Source organism: Prionailurus bengalensis, chromosome F2, assembly GCF_016509475.1.
Source record: "Prionailurus bengalensis isolate Pbe53 chromosome F2, Fcat_Pben_1.1_paternal_pri, whole genome shotgun sequence".
Lineage (NCBI taxonomy): Eukaryota > Metazoa > Chordata > Mammalia > Carnivora > Felidae > Prionailurus > Prionailurus bengalensis.
In genome coordinates, this window is record NC_057353.1 from 640,337 (window position 1) to 662,110 (window position 21,774).

The window sequence follows — 21,774 nt, forward strand, 5'->3', positions numbered from 1 at the left end:
GAGCCCGACGCGGGGCTCGAACTCACGGACCGCGAGATCGTGACCTGGCTGAAGTCGGACGCTTAACCGACTGCGCCACCCAGGCGCCCCGCAAATCTTAGTACTATTTGTAAAGAAGCAAGTGATATGCTAGTAAAAAATTAGTCATGTCTGCTCATAGATGCAGAAAACAGATTGGTGGTTTCCGGAGGCAGGGTGGTAGGGGCAGGAAACATAAATGAAGGGGGTCAAAAGGCACAAATTTCCAGTAATAAAACAAGTCTTGGAGATGTAATGTACATCATGGTGACTATAGTTAATAATATTGTATATTTGAACGTTGCTAAGAGAGTTGACTTTAAAAGTTCTCATCACAAGAAAAACAATTTTGTAACTATATATGGTGAGGGATGTTAACTAGACTTACTGTGATGATCATTTCACAGTATATACAAATCCTGACTCATTTTGTGCACCTAAAACAATATAACACGATATATCAATTATACCCCAATAATGAAAAATAGTTCTGTCTGTTTCAGAAGACTTTCCAAAACTTTCTCTTTTCTAAGGACTATGGTTTTAATTTGTAATTTGAAGTAATGAACTAAATTTCCTTACAAATCCTTTCTCTCCTAGACTTAATTCAGTTTGACTAACTTGAATCAAGAAGAATTTTACTAAATGTGTACAGTCAACATTTTTGTTTTATGTATTATTAAATAAACATTTGTGTCATCATTAGTATAAATGCTCCCCCTATTTTCTTGCAGAAGATACAGGACTGGATGAGCTGGCCACGTGCTGTAATAGCATGGCCTGAGTTCTTGTCTCTCTCAGAGCCCCACAGCTGGGCCAAAGAACCTTTATTTCTGCCTTGGGTTTTCCTTCTTTTAAGCAAAGCTAACAATGTTTGAAATACATATGTAAGTGCTTTTTGAAAACATAAAATTACTCAGCCACATTTCAAAATAGAGTTGTGGTTTTTTTTGCTAAATCTTTAGTGATTCGTTTAATTATAAAAGAAGTCCAGATTTAGAGTTACCAGGTAAATCTTTTTTAATGATTTTTAAAAGTTCTTGAAACTTTAAAAAATCTGCCTGTTTAGTAGGACACTGCATATTATCATCTCCATCCCTGGGAATCTTGAAGATCTGACTTTGGGTCAGCCACCAAGGTAGAGGGCTGAGTGAGTAAACAGAAATGCCGTGATATTGCAAAATGATACACAATTAAGAACAATACCACTTTTTCCAACTGCATCACTTTAATGTTTATTTTTGTTAGTTGCATATCAGCAAACTCCATTTGAAACTAAAAGAGTTCTATTTTTTATTGCTAAAAAGGATTCCTATCAAGTCAACCTTACTACAAATCACAAAATTTCAAAGTTAATTTTTTTATCAAGAATATGTTTTGAGGGGCACCTAGGTGCCTTAGTCAGTAAAGTATCCAACTCTTGATTTTGGCTCAGGTCATGATCTCACGGTTCATGGGATCAAGCTCCGTGGCAGATTCTGTGCTGACAGCATGGAGTCTGCTTGGGATTCTCTCTCTCTCTGTGTCTGTCTCTCTGCCTTTCTCTCTCTGTTCCTTCCCCCATGCACTTGCACATACATGCGCACTCTCTCTCTCAGAATAAACTTTTAGAAAAAGAATATGTTTTGAATATTTTTATGTAAAACTGAATGTTAAATATTAAAATTAGGATAAGGGAACTATTAGCATTATAAACAATTTTTTTTAAATTTTTTTTTTCAACGTTTATTCATTTTTGGGACAGAGAGAGACAGAGCATGAACGGGGGAGGGGCAGAGAGAGAGGGAGACACAGAATCGGAAACAGGCTCCAGGCTCTGAGCCATCAGCCCAGAGCCTGACGCGGGGCTCAAACTCACGGACCGCGAGATCGTGACCTGGCTGAAGTCGGACGCTTAACCGACTGCGCCACCCAGGCGCCCCTGAGAACTATTAGCATTAAAGAGGCCTATGTTCCTATTAGGTAAATATTAAAATATGGAGTGTTAAACTAATAGCTAATAAAAATACTAGCTTTATAATAGTGATTAGCAAGGAATTTGAAACCTTTAAGAGGCCCTTAAATAAGGGCCTCTTCTATTTATGTGCCCATAAATAAGAAGGAAATGGAGTAAAGTAAGCAAAAACACCAAGAATGTAATGCTTGAGATCATGGGTATATTTGTACAGTTTTCTAATGTTGTATTGAGGGCAAGCCAAATACATTAATTGTTTTTATTCATTTTGATGCAATAATCCTGCATCTTGCATGAGTTTATTCACTTTGTCAACAAGAGATCAGAAAAATGGGTCCTTTTAGGGTTTGCATTGTGTGTGTGAATTATGCCACCTTGTAGATAAATTACTCCTAATTAACCATGTGGTCCTACCCAGGAGACAAGGAATATCTAATGCTATCGAAATCAGTGAATTAACCTTCTTTTGAAATAGTGCTTATATTAAGTAAGGACGATATCCTTTTTTGGATTTGAGCTACATAGAAAAAATAGAAGGTTGAACTCATTAAAATAGCTTTGAAAATTGTAGTGATTATTGGTATCAGAGAAGAAAGGCTAAAGTAAGCTTTCACTTAGTTGGAGTGGTTTGCTGTTTTTAATTCAGTTTAACCTTAACGGCCTTAAACAAGACTGAATTGAGCAGAACATAGTTCTAATATTGGTAATGTTTTGTTTTTTAGAGAGAGAGTGCACATGAGCTGGGGAGAGGGGCAGAGGGAGAAAGAAAGAATCTTAAGCAGGCTCCACACTCAGCACAGAGCCCTACGCAGGGCTTGATCCCATGGCCCTGGGATCATGACCTGAACCGAAATCGAGAATTGAACACTGAACCAACTGAACTACTCAGGCGCCCCTAATATTGGTAATGTTTACCTGTAAACTGAAAGGTTCTAAATAGAAAAACTTTATCCAGCACGTTCTTCTTCTTAACTTAGTTATTAAAATAATATTACTTTATCATATTTTTTTAAATTAACTTGAAAGCAAAAGCTGGAAGTTTGTGACATGTTTCATCCATCTGGCTCTGTGAAGCATATTTGCATTTGTACCCAGACAGTGCAAGACACTGTACCCCACCCCCACCCTCTGATTTTCTTACAGCCTCTTCTTACTGTCTCTGTCTCTGTTCCTCCCTTCCTCCTGTCTCTTTTTGCATGTATGTGTCTAGCTCTGTCTCTGTCTCTCCTTCTCTGACAATTTCTTCTTAACTTCTGAGTTACCATACCTATAGCCTATAGGCTTAAAACCTCACTATTACAAATTTATTTTTGGATAGAGTTTGTGGGAATATACTGGACCCCTAAACCTTAGCCAGCACCAGTGTCTTCTGTATTGCTTTAGAGATTGTTTTTCACTCAGCAGAATTCCTTGGAGATTTATCCATGTTGTCATGTGTATCAGTGGTTCCTTACTTTTTATTGCTGAATAGTACTGTGGTATGGATGGATTTAACAGTTTGCTTAACCATTCATACCCATTGATGATATTTAGGTTTCCAGTCGGGGCTGTTATGAATACAGCTGCTACAGACATGCCTACATAGGTTTTTATATAAACATAAGTTTGCATCTCTCTGCAATAAATGCCCAAGAGTGCACTGGGTTGTATGGTAATTGCAAGTTTAGCGTTTTTAAAAATTGCCAACCTTTCTCTGATTGGCTATATAATATAGCTTTACGTTCCCAGCAGCAATGTTTGAGCAATTCAGTTTCTCTATATTCTCATCTGCTTTCAATGGTGTCACTATGTTTTGTCTTAACCATTTTGATAGTATAGAGGTACTATATAAGTCTGGTTTTAATGTGTGTTTTCTTAATAGCTAATGACATTTAACATCTTTTGATGTGCTAATTTGCCATTCTTATATCTTCGGTGAATTGTCTGTTAGTGACAGACAGTGTCCATGTTTTATTTGATTGTTCATTTTTTCACTGTGGAGTTTTCAGATTTCTTTATATATTCTAGGTCATAGTCCTTCTTTGGATATGTGATTTGCAAATATTTTACCTCTGTAGGTTCTCTCTTTGTCCTCTTAAAAAGGTCTTGCTCAAAGCAAAAGATTTTAGCTTTGATGGAGTTCAGTTTTGTAATTTTTTTTTCCTTTTTATGGGTAAAAAAATTTTTTTTTATCTCAAGTCTAAGGACACTTTGCCTAGCCTGGGTACTGAAGATTTTCTCCTATGTTTTTCTAAAAGTGTTATGGCTTTATTGTTTACATTTATGTTCATGATCCATTTTGAGTTAAATTTTATATAAAGTTTGAGACTTAGTTTGAAGCTCATACTTTTTTTGACTATGAATATCCAGAGTCTACTTCTTTTATTGTATTGCTTTGGCACTTTTGTGAAAAATCAGTTGGGCAGATCTGTATATGTATCTGTATACTTACATATAGTATAGCGTGGAGTATACTTAATAGGTTCTCTATAATGTTTTATTGATCTATGTCTATTCCTCCAACAATATCATAGAGTAGTGATTATTGTAACTATATAGTAAGTCTTGAAAGTAAAGAGAGTAATTCCTCCCACTCTATTCTTCTTTTTCAAAATTGTTTTAGATGTCCTAGTTCCTTTGCCTTTCCATATACATTTTTTTCCAACTTTGTTAAGGTGTATGGGTAATAAAAATTGTATATATTTAAGGTGTATACATGGTGATTTGATATACATTGTTAAATAACTACCACAATCAAACTAATTATATATCTTTTATCACACTCGGATGGCTACCAAATTATTGCTCTTAAGGGGAAATATGAGTAGTGATCTTCTATTCTGCCACCTTGCTAATGTCCTATATAAATTTGAGAGTAAGCTAATGTACATCTGCAAAAAATCTTGCTGGAGTTTCAATGGGAGTTGTTTTAAACCTATGTATCCTTTTGGGGAGAATTGGCATCTTTATGATATTGAGTCTTTCGAGCCACTAAATATGGTATGTCTCTATAAGATCCTTGATTTATTTTATCAGTGTTTTATAGCTTCACACAAGTAATATATATGTTTATTAGATTTACATGAAATGTTTTTTGTCATTGTTTGCATTTTTAAATGAATTATATTTTCAATTTTGGTGTCCACGTGCTCATTGATAGTATATAGAAAAACATTTTTTATATGCTGTAATCTTGCTGAACACACTTATTCTAGAGTTTTTCTGTCGATTGCTCTCTTGTAATTTTCTACACAAGCAATCATGTCATTTGCAAATAGGGAATGATTTATTTCTTCCTTTTTGTTCTGTATGTCATTCCCCTACCCCTGTCTTGCCTCATTGCACTGGCAAGAACTTCCAGCCCTCTGAATAAAAGTGGTGAGAGCAGGCGAGCCAGTGGCCCACTGCTGCACAGGAAAGTCAGCTGGTCCCTCTGGAAACTGTGTTCCAGGTACACTGCATGGGAGGCACACAGTGGAGTGCCATGGAAGGGTGAGGACCCCACTGGCGTGGGCTGCATGCAAGCCTGCCCTCCAGAACTGCCTGGACTCTCAGGTTCCCTAACATGGCCCCCTTCTCCAACACACTCTACTACTCTGCAGGAGCAGCAGTCTGCAGGTTGGCTCAGAATTCATATGCTAGGGTGAGAGTTGCCAGGTTGTGGTAGTAGTCATAGCCATGTAGCCAAACTGCATCCATTATCACCTGCCATGCCATCTTCTCTTCTGGGCCCTTCCAGTGTCCCAAGGCATAGGTAGGGAGGTGGAGGTAGATGATGGGCTCAGTGAGCAGCAAGGGGACAAACGTCAAGTGGGTCCTGGAGTCCCCAGGCCTTGGCCATCTGGGGGCCTGGGGGCACTTGAATTCTATGGGCGTAAGAGGATCTGCAACATTAACCCGGCACAGCAGAAGTCAATGGAGTATAAATTTTGCTCCTTCTTTACCTTTGGCAAAGGTGACCTCATATGCCCTTGGGAGTCTCCTTCCCTCAATTTGTAAAATGTAAATAATTGTCATGACCTCTTTTTTTTCCATTTCCCTTATTCTTTGTGGAAAATGCTGTGAAAAGTATTCAATGGCCTATGTGTGAAGAAAGAACATAGGCCCCTTTTTAACAACAAAAAAAAGAAAAGAAAAAATAGAATGAATATTCTTGCCTTGTTTCCCTTCTTAGACGGAAAGCATTCACTCCATCACTATTAATTATAATGCTAGCTGAGGGAGTACTCTATTTCTAGTTTTCTGACTTTTTGGTTATAAGTCAGTGTTCAATGTTGTAAAATAGTTTTTCTGCTTCTACTGAAGAAATTTTTTTTTCATTTTTAATGTGGTCGAGGTGATTTTCAAATATCAAATGAGACTTGAATCCCAGGAGTTAACCCCTTTGTCATGTTGTATGATCCTTACATTTACTTCTGAATTCTATTTACTAGTATTTCATTAAGGATTTTTCATCTGTATTCCTGAGGTATGTTGGTCTGTGGTTTTTCTTTTTCCTTTTCCTCCTTTTCCTCTCCCTCCTCCTCTTCCTCATCCTTCTCCTTCTGTACTGTCTTTATCTGGTTTTCTTATTAGAGTAGTACTATTTTTATAAGGTGAATTGGGCAGTGTTTCCTCCTCTTCTGTGGTGTCTTCATAGTCTATAGTGATATCCTCAGTTTCATTCTTGATTTTGGTGATTATATCTTCTCTGTTCTTTCCTTTTGAAAAGATAGTTATAAAATTGGTGTTAATTCTTCTTTGCACATTTGGTAAAATTCTCCAGTGGAACTGTCTGGACCTGGAGTTATCTTTCTGGGACTTTTAAAATTACATATTTATATATGTAATAAAAGATATATACATATCTTTATTATTTATAGGTCTGTTCAAATCATCTGTTTCATTTTGGTTGAGTTATGGTAGTTTGTGCTTTCGAGGAATTGGTCCATTTCATTTAAGTTATTGATAATTTCATATATATAGCAGTTAATAGTAATCTCATACTAGTTTTGTGATGTCTTCATAGTCTGTAGTGATATCTTCTGTTTCATTCTTGATTTTGGTGATTATATCTTCTCTGTTCTTTCCTTTGTCAGTTAATTTTATTAATCATATCAAAAAGTCAACTCTTCATTGCATTTTTTTCTATTATTCTTAATTTCATCTATTTCTGTTCTTTATTATTTATTTCCTTCTATCCATTCTGGGTTTATTTTGTCTTTTTTTTTCATATAAGCTCATTTTTTTCAGAGCTTAGCTTACTGATTTGAGATTTTTCCTCTTCTCTAATGTAAGCTTTAAGTGCTATAAAAATTTCCTCTCAGTATTGCTTTAGTTGTTTCATACAAAATTTGGTATGTTAAAGTTACATTTTCACTCAGTTAAATGTTTTATTTTATTATTTTTTTAAATTTTCCTTGGCACTTCCTCTTTGACCCATGGATGACTTAGAAGTGTGTTGTTTTTATTACTGTTTGTTATTTTATTTCTTTATTTCTTTGTTCTCTTTTCTTTATGTTGATTTTTAGTTTACTGTGTTTCAGTTCTTTTAAATTCATTCAGGTTTGTCTTATGGCCTATAATATGGTTTTTCTTGGTATATATTTTATGGGCTCAGTAAAAGAAAGTGTATTTTTGCTGTTGTTGGGTGGAATGCTCTATAAATGTCTATCAGATCCTGTTGATTGATGGTATTTTTTCCTCTTTGGTATCTTTACAGACATTCTGTCCAGTTGTTTTATCAGATGTTGAGAGACAGCTGTGTGGTCTGTATTTCTAATTGTGGATTTGTCATTTTTCCTTTCAGTTTTATCAGTTTTTACTTTATGTATTTTGAGTCTACATTGTTTGGTGCATATTAAGATGGCTGTGTCTTCTTGGCAGACTTACCTTTTTATTATTATGTAATGTTCCTCTGGTCGCATAATTTTCTTTGCTCTAAAACTGACTTCATCTGATACCCTGCTATATTTTCATATTTTTCTTAATGTTTATGTGATGTATTTTCCCCATCCTTCAACCTGTATCTTTATATTTGAAGTGAATTTTTTGTAGACAGCATATAGATGGATCATAATTTTTAATCCAGTTTGCTAATCCTTGTCTTTTACCTAGTTTATTTAGATCATTTATACTTAGTGTAAATATTGATATGTTAAGACATAGGTCTACCTTTTTACTTTTTGTATTCTTCATGTTGTTCTCTTTATTTTCATTTCTGGTTTTTTTTTTTTTCTGGCTTCATATGGGTTATCTAAACAATTTTTAGAATTTTCTTTTGATCTGTATATAATTTTTTTGTATGTATCTTTCTTACAGCTATTTTATTGATTGCTCTAGGCATTATATTTTATACATATAACTTACCACAGTCTACTGGGTCAACATTTTGCCAGTTTTTATGAAGTATATAATAAACCTTATCTCTTATACCCTTTTAACTCTTCTTAATTAGAGTATAATTTTTTTAAAATATTGGTTTTGCATGCATTTAGAACTATATCAGGCATTGTTATAATTTTTGCTTCAACTATAAATACAATTTTGAAAACCCTGCAGGAGTAGGAAAGCCTGTTGTACTTACCTGTACTTACCTGTATCTTTCCATTTTTATTTCTTCCTTCCCACAGATCTTGAGGTTCTGTTCATTGTTTTTTAATTCTGGTTTTGTTATTATTATTGTTATTGTTGTTGTTGTCCACATTGTTTAATTTCTATTTTTATCTTCAAGTTCACTGATTTCTTTCTGTTTCCTCCATTCTGCCATTGAACCCACTGAGTTTTTATTGTCACTATTTTATAAATTGGTTCTAAAATTTCCATTCTAAAAATACCTATTTTTTGCTGAGACTTTCTATCTTTTCATTTGTCTCATGTGTGTTCATAATTGCTTACTGAAGCATGTTTATAATGGCTGCTTTAGAATCTTTGTCAGATAATTCTAAAACTATGTCGGTGTCATTTCAGCATTGCCATGTATTATGTTTTTTTCTTTTGAGATTTTTTTCCTTGTTTTTAGTATAAGAAATAACTTTAGATGGTAACCTGTACATCGAGGTATTATGATATGAGAATCTGGATCTTATTTAAACCTGTTTTAGGGGAATTTTTCTGACACTGCTCTGAGAAGAAAAGTGGAGGGAGCTGGAGGTGGGGGGCTTATTACTGCCAAGTGGAGGTAAAAGTCTAAATTCTCTTCCTGATCCCCACTGATACTTGAAGAGTGAAGAATTCATTGTTACTGCTGAGCAGATGTGAGTTCCAGCTTCCTGCTAGACCTCAGCTGACATAACCCTTGCTGGGAGGGCCAGGGGTGCTGCTTCCCACATGGTTTCCACTGATAACACTGGAGGAAAGTGTGAGGATAGAGGGTAGCTACAGTACCACTGGGTGGAGTTGAAAGTCCTGACACTCTGCTGGGCCTACTCTGACTGTTCACCAGGGGGGCAGGGAAGGGTACTTGTTACTGATGTCAGGTGGGAGTGGAAGTCCAGACCCCCAGGTGGTCTCCACTGTCATAGTGTGTGTGTGTGTGTGTGTGTGTGTGTGTGTGTGTGTGTTGAAGGGCAGGGATTGATCAGGGAAGGCTATTATAAGCCTGCAGGGATGGAAGTCCCAACACTCTATCCTGCCTTCTCTCACACTACCCCAACTGGGCTTTAGAGACTTTTTATTACAGCCTGATGAGGGTGCAAGTCAGGGCTCCCCACTCATCCTTTTCTCATGTGTGTGGTAGTGAGTCACAGGTCTTCTGTGATGTTTGCCTAGAATAGAACAGTCATTTTCTAAAAGTTTTGTGTCTCACCAGGCTGCCCCTTCCCTGACCTTTGGTTGGAGAGAGTAAGCTTTTGCAGGGGTTTTTTATCTGTACGCATCATTGCATTAGGTTGCCACCTTCTTCAGTTTGAAGTCTGGGATATAAGAGACAAACAGAAAACCCAGAAGCTCACCAGTATGTTGTTCCTTAGGTCCCAAGGTCTCTAGGGCCTAGCTGGCATGCCTTCTTCCCACCTCTCAGTATCTTCTTATGTTTAGTTGATATCTAATGTCAGGCATTTTAGTTGTGCTTAATGGGATAAATTAGAGAAAAAGATGTCTGCTCCTAAATGGAGTAGAAGTGGAAGTCCTGAATTTTCCTTGATGTGTAGCAGCATTACCTCTTCTGAGGAATGAGCGTTGACGAGTCTTCTCAAATCTGGTATTTGAATGGAACCAGGAAAATTTTGTCTTTTATGTTCCCAGACTCCTTTTCTACTTAAACATGAGGCATTTCTGTGACTGTGCTCCATTTGATAGTGAAGGTGGAAGCTTCTTTGGGACTTGATGTCATGTTCTTTGAAAGAATAGAGCCACCAAAATGTCTAAAGGTTTTATTTATAAATAACATTTCTTTTAATGTCTGGGCAATTCTTTGAGCCTGTTGATAGTCTTTGCTTACTCCCTTAATTTCTTCATGAAGCATCCTAAGGCCATCACCTACTAGACTAGGAGATCTGAGGAAGCTTTAACCCAGGTACTGACATGGTCTTCTTCCATTCCCCTTATCCCAACACAGGACTTACACTGGAAAAGTAGAATTCATTCCATTGACATTCATTCTTCAGTGTGTGAGGGTGGGTTTAACGTTTGTTTGTTTGTTTGTTTGCTTGTTTGTTTGTTTGTTTTATTGAAGTATAGTCAACATACAATATCCTGTTAGTTTCAGGCATGCAACATTGTGATTTGACAGTTCTGTACATTATACAGTGCTTACCATGATAGGATACCATCTGCCATCATACAAAGTTTTACAGTGTTATTGACTATGTTCCCCATGCTGTACTTCTTATCCCCATGGCTTATTCATTTTATAACTGCAGGTTTGTACCTCTGAATGCCCTTCACCCATTTTGCCCATCCCTGCAAGCCCATCCCCTCGGATGACCACTAGTTTGCTCTCTTTATTTATGAGACTGTTTCTGTTTTTGTTTGTTTGTTTTTGCTTTTAGATTCCATATGTAAGTGAGATCATATGGTATTTGCCTATCTTTGTCTGACTTATTTCACTTAACCCTCTAAGTCTATGTCACAAATGGCAAGATCTCATTCTTTTTATGGCTAAGTAGTATTCCATTGTATATATGAACCACATCTTCTTTATCCATTCATCTGTTGCTGTCACTTAATGGGCTGGCTTAGTTTTGTCTTTCCATAGCAGGCGAGTCTTTGCCCTTTGTATTCCTGATTTAGCAAGAACATGAGGGGAATCCAACACGGTAAATAAACTGTTATATTTCTTTCTCTTTTCCAGGCAAAAGCTTGTTATCCCAAATGGAAGTTGCCCTGTTATTCTGAATACTTACTTTTGTCAGAAAATTGTCACCAAAGAAGATTCAAAAATAATACGTGAAGTGCACTGTTGGGACACACCCCTTCCAAGAAGAAGTATCACTTTGGCCCAGATGTTTACATTTAAGAACCTAACAATTAAATCTCCTGAGGGCCAGGTAAACTTTCATTGGTTTAGAGGTTTTATGCTTTGTAATAATATTGGGATTGAAAGTGAAGATGTTTACCTTTGGTTTCCCTTCAGATATTCAGCAAATATATATGCCCAAACAGTTTGTTATTATTGTTATGCCTGCTGTAGTTCAGTGTTTAGCTGTGAGCTTTCACAGTATTTCATCTAATTGTTCATTTTTAATCTTTCTCCTAATCTGTCAAAATAAATGAGTTTTCATTTTTTTTAATTCTCATTTTGTAATTGTCTAAGAATTTTGTTTAAGCTTTTAAGTTCTTAAATACGAAAAAAGTCACATGTTTTTGTTTTTCTAAGTATCTATATCCCTTGGGACAAAAAGAACCACATAAACTTGAGATTATACACTGAGATTATACATGCTTTTTGGAATTTTATTGGCTTTCCATCGTGATCATTTATCAAGATGAATTTAGGGAGCCCCTAAATTTCCCTTACAGCAGGCATGAAGGGCACTCTGGGCACCATTCCAGGCTCTAAGTGTCTGTGACTCCAGGTGCACCATCTCAGGTTCGCCTAGTTAGCTGAGTTAGCACCGAACAGAAGGCTGAGACTGACAGGTAGTGTGAGGGGACATAAGAAAGAGAAACGTACACAGACTTTCATGTTGTTTGTAAATGTCGTCAAGCATCCTCCCCCTTTGATAACCAAAAGAAGTGTATGAAGGGGATTATGGGAAAAGGAGGGCTCTCGAATCAATTTAATTTATGGCTCAAAGTGTATTACTGCTTTAACATATAGTTGTAAACAGCTACAGGATATTAAATTCATGAAATACTTAATTTTTCTGTGTCTCAATATTTTTATCTTTAAAATGGTAATAATGATAATCTACCTGCTTGGGTGGCTATGAGGTTAAATATGTTTGTTATATAAGTAAGCACAGTACATAAAGAAGAGTACCTGGGATGTGTTCTAGAAGTGTTATCTTATTACAATATTTAATATTATTGTAAAGCGTTGTTGGGAGGCTACATGAGCCTATAAAGTACCCAGCATAGTACACTGCATATAAAAAGCACTTAATAATATGATTTACTTTTTAAACCCTAGTCATTTTTTGTTTTTCACTTTGTCCTGCTGTGATTGCTACCTCATACAAGAATTTTCTAGATTACCATGAAGTACTGTAATAGCAGGACTTTCTGCATGTTTTCAAAGACTCAGGACAACGTGTGCTTCCACTGACTGGAAACACTTTTTGCTGTTTCCATGTGATTTCTCACATTGCCCGCCTCAGCAGCACTAGTTACAGGGCAGACACAGAGACACACACCATGTCTTTTATCTTCATCATTCCTTTGGTGTTGTACAGTTACATCAGAGAATTGCCTGAGAATATCATTACTTGGTGTGTGCCATGCTGTTATTAGTTAAGCTGAGATTGTTCCTTTGCATGTCTTGGCCAGGTTATGTGTAGTGATCTCACTACCATGAGGACAGAATGCACCCGTGGACATGAGGAAACCAAGCAATGCTTCCCAGCTCAAGCTCCCCTGAGGGACTCTCTTCTGGATGCAGTGGAAAGCCAGGGAGCTGCCCCATGGTCAGGAGTCAAGGTCCGAGTGGTGGTACAAAGAGTTTACTCTCTTCCCTGCAGGTATCAGCAGGGAGGTGGCTCAGCTGTTCCACCGGGCCCAGACCCATCCAGAGCTCGGTGAGTGACAAGACACAGGCATGTGTGCTAGAGTCACTTAGAGAAAGTAGAGACCCTTCCTAGAGAAAGCAGAAATTCTTGGCTACATTCACCATATACATGAGTTTTGGGTTTTTTGGGTTTTTTCTTGCATCAAAATTTGGGACATGTGGTGTAACAAAGGAATCCCCCTGTTTACTTAATATAAAAAGTCCTACTAAAAATTTAATTTGTTGCATTTACTTTTACCTTTAATGGTTCATATTACTGAAAGTGATACAAACAAGAAATACTGGTATTGTTCTAGAAAAGCCAAGATATGTGATCATGATACCTAAAAAGACCACTGCAATGTCTATCAAGTTTTATATATCTTAAAAACCTAATAAATGGCAGTTAGTAAATCCGTGGCTTTCAGAGAGTGCTATTCTAACCTATAGAACTTTCTACAGTGATGTAAATATTGTATATCTGTACTATTCAGTGAGGTAGCCACTGACCACATATGGTTACTGAGTGTTTGAAATATGGCTAGTGGAACTGAAGAACTAAATTTTAACTTTTATTTAATTTTAATTAACTTTAATAGCCCCATGTGTCAAGTGGCTACCTTCGTATATAGTGTAGCTAGCTAGCTACATGAGCCAAACCTATAATTCAAAGTACTTTGTTTATACCAACTATGGGAATGACATCTTTCTACTTGTTTTTAGGTCCTTCCTGTGTTTTTTCAAATAGCTGTAGTCATGTCATTGACTGAAGAGTTTATGTCAGAGCCTTGGCATAACCTTTTGAGATTATATTTCTTTCTATGTGACATTGCCCTCAAAGCAGTGAGGTGGATTTACAACATAATAGAAATTAAAAGAATGGATATCAATTTATCAATCATTCTTTTCTGTCTAATTTTAAAAGAAAACACATATTGAAGAAATAGTAACTACAACAATATCCTATTTTTATAATGCCTTCTGATGCCATTCAGACAGAGTAACAGGAAACAGTTCTTTGTTAATTATGAATCCTCCTCAGGTGGATGGGCACTTTATTTGAAAGTCCTACGGATTTCAAAGTCTCCTTCAGATGTAGTTAGAGAACATTTCTTTTGGATTTATAGGAAAAGATTTATTTTGTTTGCAATATGTGCGTGTGAAATGATTTTATCATTTTCAAGGTTTTTATCATGACTTATAGCTATAGACCAGTCTTATACTCTTTATCTGAGCCAGTTAGAGATCAGACATAGGTTTTGTTTTGTTTTGCTTTTTTCATGGAATGTATCCAGCGTTAGGCTTTGGAGAAGGAACTACTGAGTAAGCAAGGCAGTGATGATCTTGGTAAAGCTCCTCCAGCCCAGCACACAGACCACCCTCAGAGGAGACTGGGGACGGTTGAGACTGAGTCACAATGATGAGAAGGCAAGGTGAAAGTGACAGTGAGTTTGCTTTGCTTAATTATGAGTGGCACCTTGAAGTCTGTCCCTCCAGCTCCTTTGGTGGTACTTGTTTTACTTGCTGAGCATGAATATCAGAGAAGGATTGGAGACCAAAGTCTGGTGAATTGCTGCTGGTGGTTGGCATTATGAATGCTGTGGGTTGTGCCTGAGAACATACACTGGGACATGTCACATGACACTGGGCTCAGTTGTGGATTGAAAAAAGGCGAGGCATAAACCTCAAAAACAAGAAAATAGCCTTCAGTTATTCAGATGTCATTAATATGCATCGTATGCGCTGTGTTTCCTGCAGCACACTTGAGATCGTACAGTGCTGAGGGTACATGGTATTAGTCGTATCACAAATGAGGAAACTGAGCTTCAGAAAGGTTCTTACTTGCTGACAGTTATATAGGTGGACAAAAATAATAACATCATGAGATCCAGAATCCCAAAATGCCAGGGTTGCAGAGAGTATGGAGCTGAAAGAAAGAGGGTAAAATTGAGTTAGACCAAGCTCTGCTTAGTTTAAAGCTGACGGGGGGCGGGGGGGGGGGGGGGGGCATGGTCAGGTCACCCTGGGCAGCAGGAGTGGTAAAAGTGCCCAGCCCTGAGGAGAATTGACTGGACTGTGTAGGAAAATGAACCTTTGGACAGAAAATCATGGCATCTGAGCTTGGGTTCTTGAGGACAAGACTTCTGAGATGTCTTTGGGGTACAAAAAGGTATTATTGTATAATGATTATTAATGTTTTATAGATTCATAATGCTATAACAATGATCAAGCTCCAGTTTACACATAAAATTAATATAGAAGTAAAATTATACTTAACATTGTACTAATTCTTTGCTAACGTATCTACTTAAAAAGCACATCAAAATATCTGCTTTAGAGAATCAGTTAGCAATATGTTTTCTAATGTAGAATTTTTAATTTATACACATGTAACATGTATATAAGAGAAAACATTATTAAAAAACTTAGGTTTAGGGGCACCTGGGAAGCTCAGTCGGTTGAGCGTCCGACTTCGGCTCAGGTCATGATCTCGCGGTCTCTGGGTTTTAGCCCTGCGTTGGGCTCTGTGCTGACGGCTGGGAGCCTGGAGCCAGCGACGCCTGCTTTGGATTCTGGGTCTCCCTCTCTCTCTGCCCCTGCCCTGCTCATGCTCTGTCTCTCTCTCTCTCTCTCTCTCTGCCAAAAATAAATAAACATTAAAAAAAAATTTTTTTTAAAGACTTAGGTTTATAGCTTGGAAGATTTCTATCTTTTCTACTTGCAACTTCTGCCTCTAACTTTGGGTGGACTCCTGTGCAACCCAGGGAGTCAGTTTGTCCAGAGGCATGACTGCAGCAGACAGGAAATTGCACAGTGACACCTTACACTGAAGGCAGCCCCCGGTCTGCTCTCTCGTCATAACCTGCTATACTCCAAAGATCCAAAGATCTTTCTATCAGTGAACTGAAAGACAATCTTGGTCACTATGTGTTTTCTGTAAAGTGCCAGAAATTAAGGCCTGCAGAAAAAGAAATGACTGACATATAGTAGATATTTTGCCACAACAAGTTTCCCTTTTCTGCCCAAATGAGGTCAGATGACTCTTCATGGAGCACTGTAATGAGTCTTATATCTGACTTTACTTAGCACCTCAATCATAGATGTCAGTCTCAGTCTGTTCCCTATACTTTAGCAGTATCACTTTTCTAAGATCAGTAACAACTTATCTTCTGATGGCAGACCCCCAGATTGTTGCCAACTTTGAAATTAAAGGAAATTTATTTGAAGGTAATCAGTCCTGAACAGAGTCACATAGATTCAGTCAAGAGGCTCATTTCCTCTGAGCTGTGAAACGTTATCAAATATATACTTTAGATTTCAGAAATATAACATCTAAGAGCCTCCTGTCCCTTGTTCCTCTGGATGACTTCCTTTAACTCAGGCTAATAAAGAAAACACTTCCACAAGATTTCTCAGAGTATTACAGGTCAGAATAACCAATACAAACTTAAGTTTTATAAAGCACTAAAATCAATAGTAACGAAAACCCAACTTCAAAGGCACTCCCTAACTAATAATCTAGGCGGACTGTTCAGAGCCCAGATCCACCTTTATCTAGATCCACTGTATATTGAATGAATGTTACATAAATGCATGACTAATAAAGTAACAGGCTTTTTTTTTAGTGGAATGGGAGCACTGGTCTTGCAGATAACTTATAGTGGAGGAAACTGAGGAAAAGAAAAAGTAAGTGAATTCCCTAGTAACTGCCTACCTCATGACAGAACAGAATCTGGACCATGTTACCTCACTCCCAGTCCATGTTGGCTGCCATTAAACATTGCCTTTCTTTCTCCCTTTCTGAAACGTTGGCTTCCTTTCTCCTTCAGATATTTAACTTAGGGACAAGTAATTTAATTTTATCCTTTAAAGATGCACATTTTTTCTTGCCTGTCATTACAGAAATATTGATAATGGGAGAGTTTTTTGTGAGGGTATTTAATTCAAACACCTTGCTCAATGGTCTTGTGTTTGGACAAAAAGCTGGAAGGACAGAACCTCCCATTTACAGTTTTTTAACATCTTTTTTTTTTTTTTAATGGTATTTATTTATTTATTTATTTATTTATTTATTTATTTATTTTGAGAGAGAGACAGAGACAGAGTGCAAGGGAGGAAGAGGCAGAGAGAGAGGGAGACACAGAATCCGAAGAGGCTTCAGGCTCTGAGCTGTCAGCACAGACCTGTCAGCTCACGACCTGAGCCAAAGTCGGGCGCTTAAACAACTGAGCCACCCAGGCGCCCCTCCCATTTATAGTTTTAATAGCTGTTGTGCATTACAGTTGTATGGAAATTCATTGAGCTGAAGTCAGGGAAAGAGCACATTTTTCTTTCTCCCTATCTTGGTATTTTATTTTCTCTTTTCATCTTTGACCTTTCCTTTAGTCTCTTGTCCTGCATTTCTTCCTCCTTTTCACTAAGGGCGAAAAAAATCAAACATTGTCCTTATGCTCATGGAGCATATTGCCGTCGGGAAGTCCTGCACAGAACAATTAAAAACAAGTACATTCTTGATTATAAGTTGTGATAAGTGCTCTGGTGAGAAAAGTAGGACGCCATGAGGGAGGCCAGGGGAGGATTCAAGGGTGGGTGTTGTAAGGCAGTACCATTTCAGGTGGCACCTGAAAGGTAAGTGGATGTTAGATAAAAACCAGATGGAAGAGAATTACAGTGGAAGAGAGAATACCTTTGGAATCTCCTGGGCAGAAGAAGGAAGCGGATGTGGCCAAGGTGTGTGGGCCAGTGGGGGAGCCAGAGAGGCAAGCCAGCCGTAGGCTGCACTCACAGTCCGCAGTGGTGTTGCCGTGGCTGCCCACTGACCCCAAATACAGTTCACAGGGTTTGAAGACGACTTTAGCTGCCAGGTGGAAAATGGTCAGGGCAGGGGAGGCACACGGAACACGCCCCAGTGGAAGCTGAGAGACCAGGAGGAGGCACGCTGCAGGAGTACAAGTGAGCCTAGGTTCCAGAGTCTCAGACTCCCACATGGCACACTGAGAAATGGAGACAAGGGTCACCTTCTGGAGGCATGTGATGACTTAGGGGTGGCTTGGGTGTGGGGCGAGTGAAGTAGAAGGCAATATTAAGAATGATCCCCAATTTGATTGCTTGATGGAATGATGAGCTATTTACCGAGGTGAGAAAAACTGGGATGAGAAGAGGTTTGGAGGGAAGCTTGAGAATTCAGTTCGGGGCCTGTTTAGTTGGAGATTCCTGAGACATCTAAGGAGAGGTGTCAGATGAGAAAATTGGATATAAAGATCTCACATTCAGAGAAGGATTTTAGGTTGGAGATAAACATGTCAGCCTACAGCTGGTCAGTATGTATGTTTTGTGTGTATGCTTATTTTATTTGCTAACTTGAATAGGTTGTATTTGTCCATGGTGCTGCGCTAAAGGCACTAGATGGCATACAGCGAAAGGCACATCCCCCCAGCCCTCATCCCAGGTGGTGCCCCCTGCTCCTCCTCCCCACACCTCTTCTAGGTATGGTGTGTCACAGCTAGTAAGTCTCTAAAGCCAGAGCAGTGGATAAGATCGCATTAGGGAAAAGGTAGACACAAAGAAAAGAAGAAGTGATAGCATGGACTTACGTGTCCTATAGCATTGGAGGACTGGTAAAAGAGGGGGCCAGCCAAGGGAGACTAAAGAGGAAGGGCTAATGATAGAAGAGTGAAACCCAGTGTACTGTGACAGGCACTTAGAATATAGGATTTCCCGTATGTGCAAGTGGACAGCCAAGAGTGGTGGTGCAGAGAAGCCAATAAAATGAGTGAAAACATGTAGTGCATTGCTGAGAGGCTCCTATGTAACTTTATGAACAGGAGATGCAGGGGAGTGAGGCTAGAAGCTAGCTGGGGGGAGATGAAGAGTGAATGGGGTGTGGGGAGGAGGGATGGATTTTGATAGCAAGTGCTTTCTGATGCATAAGGGAATGAGAAAGTCAAACATTCAGCAGAATAACAAAACCGGGGAGGGCATTCTGGCTATCACTTTCGACACAGGTACCATTTTTCTTTTGAAAATGCATTGAGGTCCACTTATTGTGGTAAGCACTGAGTAATATATAGAATTGTTAAATTGCTACATTGTTCACCTGTAACTAATATAACACTGTACATTAAATATATTGGAATTAAGATTTTTAAAGCTGCATTGAGGTAGAGGCAGGCCATTAATGGGAAGAGCAGAAGACAGTCTGGAATCAGACTGGTGCCGGGTTCAAATGCTGATTCTGCCACTAAGTAGGGAGACTTGGGGCAAATTCTGTTTCCTTATTTGTGAAATTTGAATTATAATGCTTTCCACAGTTCAGCTTCATGATAAAGATTAACTGAGGTCATGTATGTAATGTGTTTAGCATTGCGTTGTAATCTGACGCTTCCAATATAATAAGCACTCAATGGAAAGTGGCTTGCTAGCTCTTTAAAAGCAAGTGCGGGGGCGCTTGGGTGGCTCAGTCAGTTGAACATCCAGCTCTTGAGCTCAGCTAGGGTCATAATCTCAAGGTTCGTGGGATCAAGCCCTGCGTCAGGCTCTACACTGGGTGTGGAGCCTCCTTGGGATTCATTCTCTCTCTCTCTCTCTCTCTCTCTCTCTCTCTGCCCCTCCCCTGCTTGCATGTGTGCATGCTCTCTATCTCTCAAAATAAATAAACTTAAAAAAAAGTTTTAGTAAAAAAATTTTAAAAAACAGGTGCAAATAAAGATCGTAAAATACTGACAAATAATGTTATAATTATAGAAACGTAAAATAAGCAAAGAAGATCCTATTACAAATCAGCATTCTTGTTAGCAGTGAGTCTGTTGCCTTGGCTATAGGGGAAGCTTGATTGAAGGTGCTTTTTACTTCTAACCTTTTGTACCCCACCTTGCCACACCCCCTCATCAACAAGGAGCTGCTGCCTTGAGAAACAAACATTGATGTAAATTCATATATATGACATGTGACTACAGCCTTCTAAATGATGGAGGAATAAAAGTTCCTCTGTAATAAACACCTTGCAAAAAAACTGCTGTAATGCTGGTTCCAGTACTGGACAGTGCTGATAATTATGGTTGGTATATTTTTGTCTTTGTCTAGAGCATTTAAAAATATCCCATACTCCTGGAGCACCTGGGTAGCTCAGTCAATTAAGCATCCGACTCTTAATCTTGGCTCAGGTGATCTCATGCTTCCTGAGTTCAAGCCCTGCTCCCTCTCTCTCTGCCTCTCTCTCTGTCTCTCTGTCTCTCTCTCTCTCAAAAATAAATAAATAAACATTAAAAAGAAGTAAAAAATAAAAACATCCCAGATTCCTGATGGTGAAAATGATCCAGTATTAAAGCAGTGTGAGGGACACGAACTAATAGATAGTGGATGAGATGATTTTTTTTTTTTTTGTATTGTAGTTACAGATGTGTCATCATTCTTTACTATAAGGTTGTAAATTCCTTGCCGGTAAGGATTATGTGTAGTAGTGTTAGTATTCGTCAGTGCATTTTCTGCATATGCTGTTCCTGCTCTATATGTTCCTAAGTATATTTCTGTTATACCCGTCTCTTTTTTTCACATGGATAACTTTTGGCACCGTATTATGTCTGTGTGAGTGTCACTTCTCGCATTCTAGATGGCAGAAATGGACCCATTTTTCTATCCTTTATCTCATCTTTAAACTTTTATATTTTATTGATGGAGTGTCAGGTTTGTTAGCTGACTGAAATTTTAAATGCTTCCGAGTAGAATTAGAATTGTAGATAATTTGAAAACAGCATGTTTAAGTTAACTATTTTCTAATACCAACCCATGTCATTTGATTCATCTTTATAACGGACATAGCTTGAATACGTATCCTTAGTGAGTTTATTCATAACGTGAAATTGAAATGAAAGTTTCCATGTTCTTTTCTTATACATTAAATCATTGGTAGACTTGAAGAAAAAGATCAAAAGAAATGACAACAGCCTAGTGATGTGAGTACAGACACTCATGAAAATAAAATTTTCATACAGGATGAAGATAGCTAAAGTAATTTTCCAGATTCATAGCCAGACATGGTATGTGCAACCATAGTTCTAAGTTTGCATCTCAACCTGGCCTTAGTGATTTTCCAGTGCCTGTTATTCATCAAGATGGAGAATGATTTCAAAGTGACCCTATACGGAAGGCATGGAATTTTCTGCCTGTTCTTGACCTCCTTTCCCTGGAAACTTTTGTTGCTGAAAAAGGCTGGAGACCTCTAATGGTCTGCACCCCTGCGCTTCCGTGCCTGCAGCTGCAATCTGGAGCAGTGCTGTGGCCGCACTAGAACTTTCCTATGAGCTAGATTGCAGTTCTGGAATGTACTTTTCTGAGGTGACAGCATAAAAAACTATGCGAGACGGAACACAGACTGGCAGAGTCTGTAGGGGCAGCCACGTGCAAGCACACAGCGGCACGTGGCTCTGTAGCCCAAAGCCAGACAAGGTGAGATCGGATGCAGTATCCAAGTTGGCTGTGGCTCTCGCTAGGCTGCTGCACTTCGCTGTCCCCTTTCCACCCTGTCTGGCTCTGTCGAGTGACCGGTTCCTGCCTTGTCTTCCAGCTGCTGCCAGGCCCAGGGCCCTTGGGGCAGCCAGCTGGCCGTCTTGGCAAGCTCATCCTTGTGCTCGTTTCCTGGCTCTACAGTTCTAATTAGCTAGCGCCAAATCAACCCCATGCTCCATAGAAGACTGAGCAC

The 21,774-nt window shown here is 38.4% G+C and overlaps 1 protein-coding gene across 1 annotated transcript in view; it reads left to right on the forward strand.

Moving 5' to 3' along the window:
• The window catches only part of SPIDR (scaffold protein involved in DNA repair), a 502,960-nt gene that overhangs the window by 351,901 nt on the left and 129,285 nt on the right, over positions 1-21,774 (forward strand). Inside the window, exons 9-10 of the mRNA XM_043601030.1 lie at positions 11,223-11,418; positions 12,860-13,107. Of these exons, the coding sequence (XP_043456965.1) occupies positions 11,223-11,418; positions 12,860-13,107 (444 nt within the window). The remainder of the gene's footprint in view (positions 1-11,222; positions 11,419-12,859; positions 13,108-21,774) is intronic.